The sequence below is a fragment of the Scatophagus argus genome, chromosome 22 (assembly GCF_020382885.2).
Source record: "Scatophagus argus isolate fScaArg1 chromosome 22, fScaArg1.pri, whole genome shotgun sequence".
NCBI lineage: Eukaryota > Metazoa > Chordata > Actinopteri > Scatophagidae > Scatophagus > Scatophagus argus.
Genome location: NC_058514.1, coordinates 5003257 through 5009403, shown reverse-complemented (window position 1 = coordinate 5009403; position 6147 = coordinate 5003257). Strand labels below are relative to the sequence as shown.

Below are 6147 nucleotides of genomic sequence, written 5' to 3'. Positions count from 1 at the left end.
TGAGCTTATTATTTTTGTAAATGCCAGCATGTCCTTATTTATATTCAATCTGATTGATTGAGACCATCAGAATATAACTGAAATATTGTAATAAAAATATTGACTGAGACTGATTAATGTGTTTGTAATTAGTGAAAGTTTTCAGATATTGATTCTGATTGATGATGCACATTTTAAGTATGAAAAAACACCATGTTTGCTGTTTTTGAATGACTATAATGACCTCAAAGAAAAGAGTATAATCTATATTACACATTCATGTAAGCCTCATGTATAACGAGTGTAACCATTGAACGTGATGGCTGGAACAACAGCTGTTTAAAATGACTGGTTCATAGTTTGTGCCTGGAAAATTCCCAGGGTAAAGTGAAAGTGAAAAACTTCTGCAGTCGAAGCTGACTGGGTGGATTGAACTTAAGCCATCTATGTGAAAATGAATAATATCTTGTACATTTACACATGCTTTTGGTCAAACTCAGCACTTTAGCCCAACCTGAAATATCTCAACTGCAGGATGAAATGTGATAGAAACATTCACGTCTCGAAGAGGATGAATCCTACTGACACCAAAGATCCCGTGACTTTTCATTTCGCGCCCAACGTGAGATTAAAATTTGTGGTTTTGAAATGAAATCTCTCGGATGGATTTCAACAAAATTTGGTTCAAACATTAATGTCCTCTTGTTAGCGCAAGACTTATCACTTAGCGCCATCATCAGGTCAGAATTTGAATTTGTCCAATACTTTATGACCAAATACGTGCAAAGCTACTTTGACTTTGTGTGTAGTGCTAATTAGCTAATATTAGCATGCTAACATGTTCAACTAAAATACATTATACCTGCTGAATATCAGGATGTTAGCATGGTGATGTTAGCATGGTGATGTTAGCGACAGCAGTGCTTACAGCTAAATGCTAAGTACAGCCTTAGCAAGGCAGTATTGGTATATGTAAGACAGCTGATGATAAATCTTACATATTTTAGGTGTCACTGTCTCTGTCTTCCCATTTCTTGGTAATGTTGCACTTCTGATTCAATCTGTTTTGTATTCTACTTGAATGGCTGATTGTTTAGAGATGCGTTATCGTTCTGAGGAGGTCGGGTGGTTAGCCACTACACTGCAGTGACTACAGTCATCACGGAGCCTCTCGGCCTGCTGTTACATATTTCACTGGGGTGTGGTTGCACATTGACCCAAACAAGATGTTTTTAAAACACGGTGACTGTACACACCATCAAGTGTGAATGATGCACGAAGTTTACATGAAAAAGTGTCTTCTTCAAATGAAAGCTGATTTGCCACTGAGATAAATGTTTGGATTTTTTTTTTTTTTTTTTTTTTTTTTTTGCTTTTTTTTGCTTTTTTTGCTTTTTTCTTTCTTGGCTTAAGAAAGAGGAAACAGCAAACTTCAGTAACTTTGTGGATTTTCCACTGCAATCATGCCAGCACGAAATAAGGTCAAGAAGCAAGATTACAGCATCACATCTTCTTTTAACAAATTAAGAAAATAAAACAACAAACTTCAAGTAATTCCATCATCAGCAGCAAAAAAAAAAAAAAGAAAAAGAAAAGAAAAAAGAAATACAAAAGCAAAAATAATAACACATCCAACTTAAAGAGGAAACTCAGAAATCATTTAAAACTATAATAATTTAATAATTTAAACAACAATAATACCATCTTTTATGCCATTACCAGAAAATAATCCCAAGGAGGTAAGAAAAATGCCATGCATAGCCAACGCTGATGAGAGACACAATTTAATATAAAGTCAAGTTTCTACTCAATAGAAAGAGTGATAAGAAGCGTGTGTGTACGTCATTCAGAGCAGGCCTAGCTTATTACCACAGTCACTTCATAGAAAATGTCATCACCATTCACAGAGATTCAGGTTAAGGAGGTCATGTACACATTTTGTCCTGTTTTCATACCCTCCAGACACTCAGAGGGTCTGGATGCTGACGGCGGCGGCCATCGTAGAAGTCCTGCACGAGAAGCACGCGAAAGCATGAATGCTGGGACAGGAAAATCCCGGCTTGAAATGTGGTCAGTCAAGCAAAGTGCAGGAGAACAACACATAAGTTGTGAATGAATGCACAGATTGTCTTGCGGGTTTGGGGGAAAAAGAAAGAGGAAATCATTACTGCAGCGTAAAAAATGTCATTGATTTATGTTTTATGTTTCAGTGCCCCTGAATTTAACACTTAAAACACTTTCAGAGGATCAAATCAAAAGGCAAAAAGCAAACTGGCTCCATGTGTTTTGATCTGAAAGCAAAAACGTTCTGACTTTTTCTGACCATTTGCCTGCTAGGAACAATTTATTATTTTAAAGGGCAAAAACACACAATAGCTGGAGAAAAAAGTGAAAATTAAAGTCATGTCTGTGGGACTGTTGAAGTCCATTTATTAATACTGTACCCTCATTTTTTCAATTTTATTTTACACTTTTTCATTTTCCAAGCTTGATTGTCATGCTCGAGTGTGTGAGTTACACGTGTTCTATGTTGTCCCTGTCATCAATGTGTGTTTTTTTTGTTGTTGTTGTTGTTTTTTTACAAGAAAAAAGGAGTGAGATCTGTATTTCAGGACATCTTCAAAACCACCAAGCAGGAAACCATAGCAACAAAACTGATTCATCAGGTTATGTTACCAGCTGAAAAATATGAATTACTGGACCAAACGCTGGGATAAAACGTCTGATCAGATTCAAATCTTTGTTCACTGAGGAAAACAGATTTTTTTTTGCTTCAAAGTCACATCAGACATCCCACCACTGTTAGCACATTTAGTTGGACAAACCATCCAGTGACCTCCTTATGATAAAAACATAAAACAAGGAGAACAGATCAAGTATTAAACCAGAACAGGTTTTGAAATAAAGTTTGCCTGGTGAAGGTTAGAATTGTAAGAGGAAAAAAAAACAATGACAAAAGCTTGGCGGAAAATGTGAGCAATGACTTGCAATGATCTTTGAGTAATACTGAGTGATCTAGCAGCTGAAAATGGAATTTCCAAACAAAACTACGCGCCACACTCTGCAGTTTAAAAGCTGGACTCCTACGATGGCCACATTAAAGTCTTTAAATGTTTCAGTGTGCCCACAAACACTTGGGAAAGCAGATCTTACTTTACATACCAATTTAGTTTACAGCAGGTTATATCAAAAGTGAACTCACAGGGTTGTTCAAAAGTTCAGTACGTTGACATACATGCACGCACGCAAAAGAAAAAAAAAAACATAACAAGACAATCATATACCCAACCAGCGCTGAAGTAAAACTGCACATTCAATACTCCTCGGTGCTAAATGGTCGACTACGTTTAAAACATTAACGTAATGTAAACGATTAAAAGAGAAATGCAAAAAGACGTCATCTATTCATATTGCATTGAATATGGCTCAGATTTTTCTCTTCTTCTGGGATAAATGCTGCAAACACAAACAAACACACACACACACAGGCTTGTGTACTTCAGATACACAACACAGTCTGTAGTAGTTGTGTACATGCTACACAGAAAGCAGAGTGACGTTTCTTCTCTTTCTGCTGCAGCAGTACTGACTTTTCTCTTTTCAGATTTGATATGGAATGGGGTGAATCATCACACACTCTCTCTCTCTCTCACACACACACACACACACACACACAAACTGTACGTGAAAAGCCTTGTCAGGTCACGAGTACCAGAAACAAACAACCTCCCGTGTGAAAAGTTGAAATATTTGATTGTGTGACGGCAGCTGGACAGTCAGACATTTGAAAAAAGCTTTAAAACTCCTGTTTCTTAAACACAGTCTGGTGTGTGCATCCACGATCAACTGGCTACACTTAACTGAGCATTTTGTAACACACGCACAAGGATTCATGGTTGAACTACTGTGTTGGTGTTTTCTAAACATCTGATCCGGTTCAGACAGTGATATGATGGATTCAGTGCTGTTTGAACTGTGAATTTTCGGCAATTGTATGAAGAAAAGATGTCAACAATAAATCAACTGTCAAAGTAGTTCCCAATTAATTTTATGTTGATTAACGGACTAATTTCCACTCTGACTTTTGTTTCAGTGATATGGCTGGCCAATAGTTTAATATCATGATTGCCCTTCAGAAGAGTCATTCTCTGACGATTGTGTCATCTTTCTACTTCCTGTTATTTTGCCATTAAAGTCAGATAAGACAAAAACTCTGTGCCTCAGGGGTAAATGTTTTTCATCTTATATTTCATGTAACTGTGGTCTTTAAGTCTAACTTATACAATAATATGTAAATCACCTCCTTAACGTTTTATAATAATAATAATAATAATAATAACGATTTTTATCCACATCACGCAGTCCTATTCAGAGACATTTTCCACTGTGACAACAATAAACTAAATCTATGTTAAATGTTTGCTATGAAAACAGACAAATTTAAGAAACTATATATCAGCACCTTCCATCAGCTGTCGGCCATCTATATTCAAACTCCTCGGACTAACTGGGGGAACGGAACAGTGAACAGTCGTGTTGAAAGGTTTGGATTTTAAAATCTGGTTATTTAATAGAATCTAAAAGGTTATTTTCGAATTCAGCTTAAGATTTTTTTTATTCCTTTTAAAGTCCTACATGGTTTGGTTAAATTGTATGTCTCTGATCTTTTCAAAACTACCTTTTTGCGACAGGAAGTGTCACTTCTGGCAACCAAATGCTGTTGAAATGTCTTGTAAAGGTTAAGAGCAAACACGGTGGAATAAAGCAGTGGTTTCCTTTGAAACAAATCAACAACCACTGGGAGCAGCTGGACCAAGGATTCATTCTTTTCCTTCTGAGACTGTTTGAAGGGTTTTTAAGTCCTGGAGAGGTGAAAGTATCAAGTATTTCACATGAAAAAGGCAACATTTTTTTAAAAGTCAGCAAAAATACATGTAATTTTGTGAAATATATAATTTTTCTTTCTTAATCCCCTTGAGCGTTATTGTTTGGGAGTAAGTGGGATAGCGACAGACTGAAATTTTGACTATTAATTACACACTAAATTACCTATTGTTGTATTTTATTTGTTTGGTTTCAGTTTTGACCCTTGCTTGTCACTATTTAGCATCAGGTTCTGGTATTTGCATGTGCACACGTGAGGCATTTTGCAGCTCTGCTTTGAAAAGGTGTTAAAAAAAATAAAGTTTTCTTCCTCCCTCACTTCATTCCATCCATACTTCAGTACTAATGTGCGACAGCTGAAAGGAAATTTTCGAGCTTTGTAATGTTATCAAACTGACGATCCGGTAATGGGGACGTCGAATGAAACGGCATGAATGAAATGTTAGCATGTCATAATTTGGTATTAAAGCGATCAGTTTTGGGGGATTTATTACAAGTGATTGACTCTGGGAACGTCACTGAAATATGACACTACATCAGTGCAATGTCTTTGGCACACAGGTTTTATGGGGTAAACATATCAGCCTTCAGAATTTCTATCAGCTCTGAAATGAAACATTGTTATAGTGACTATTTTCGACACTTCTTAGTAAGTAAGTGAGTAGACTCACTTGTAAAATCTGAACTGTGACCAAAACAAACATGTTTGCATGAGTTCGACTCTCCTCATCCACAAGTGAACCCCATGACGGCTGCTCAAAGTGCGCTTGCATCCCAAAGCATTAACAGTCCAACAATCGATCACTCAGTCAATCAATCAGTACAACCAATAAATAGAATATGAATAAATAAAATACAAATAAATAGTTGACCATTAAAATCTCCACTGCAGTGCTGCTGTGAGCTGAAGCAGTTCAGGTCGTCTCGTTTATCTCTCCGTCTGTAGAGACGCTGCAGTTAAATCCAGACCTTTTTTTTACACACTTTCCTCTCACAGATTCATGTCCACTATGAGTGAGTCCAGAGAGACACAGTGAGTGTGAGTGTGTGTGAGAGAGTGTGTGCGCCTCAGACAGCCGTCTCCAAGTCCTCGTGGGTGGCTGAAGACGTCTGTTGTTGGGTGCTCAGGTAGGTGGCGAGCTCCGAGTCTCCCTCCGCTTGGTCCGCTGGTGTCTTCCCCTGGTGGACGCAGACGAACAATCAGGAAAATAAAAAGGTAGTGAAGGCCTGCAACTGACAGCTAACTTTATTTTAAAGCCAATTATATTTTCAGTTAGTCAGTTC

At 37.3% G+C, this 6147-nt stretch overlaps 1 protein-coding gene across 7 annotated transcripts in view; it reads right to left on the bottom strand.

Annotated features, from left to right (window-relative positions):
• Positions 1-1474: 1474 nt before the first annotated feature.
• dgki (diacylglycerol kinase, iota) overlaps positions 1475-6147 on the bottom strand; it is a 63320-nt gene continuing 58647 nt past the window's right edge. For all 7 annotated transcript variants that reach the window (XM_046378425.1, XM_046378429.1, XM_046378428.1 and 4 more), the window contains one exon: positions 1475-6042. In XM_046378425.1, the coding sequence (XP_046234381.1) occupies positions 5932-6042 (111 nt within the window). In that variant the 3' untranslated portion in view covers positions 1475-5931. The remainder of the gene's footprint in view (positions 6043-6147) is intronic.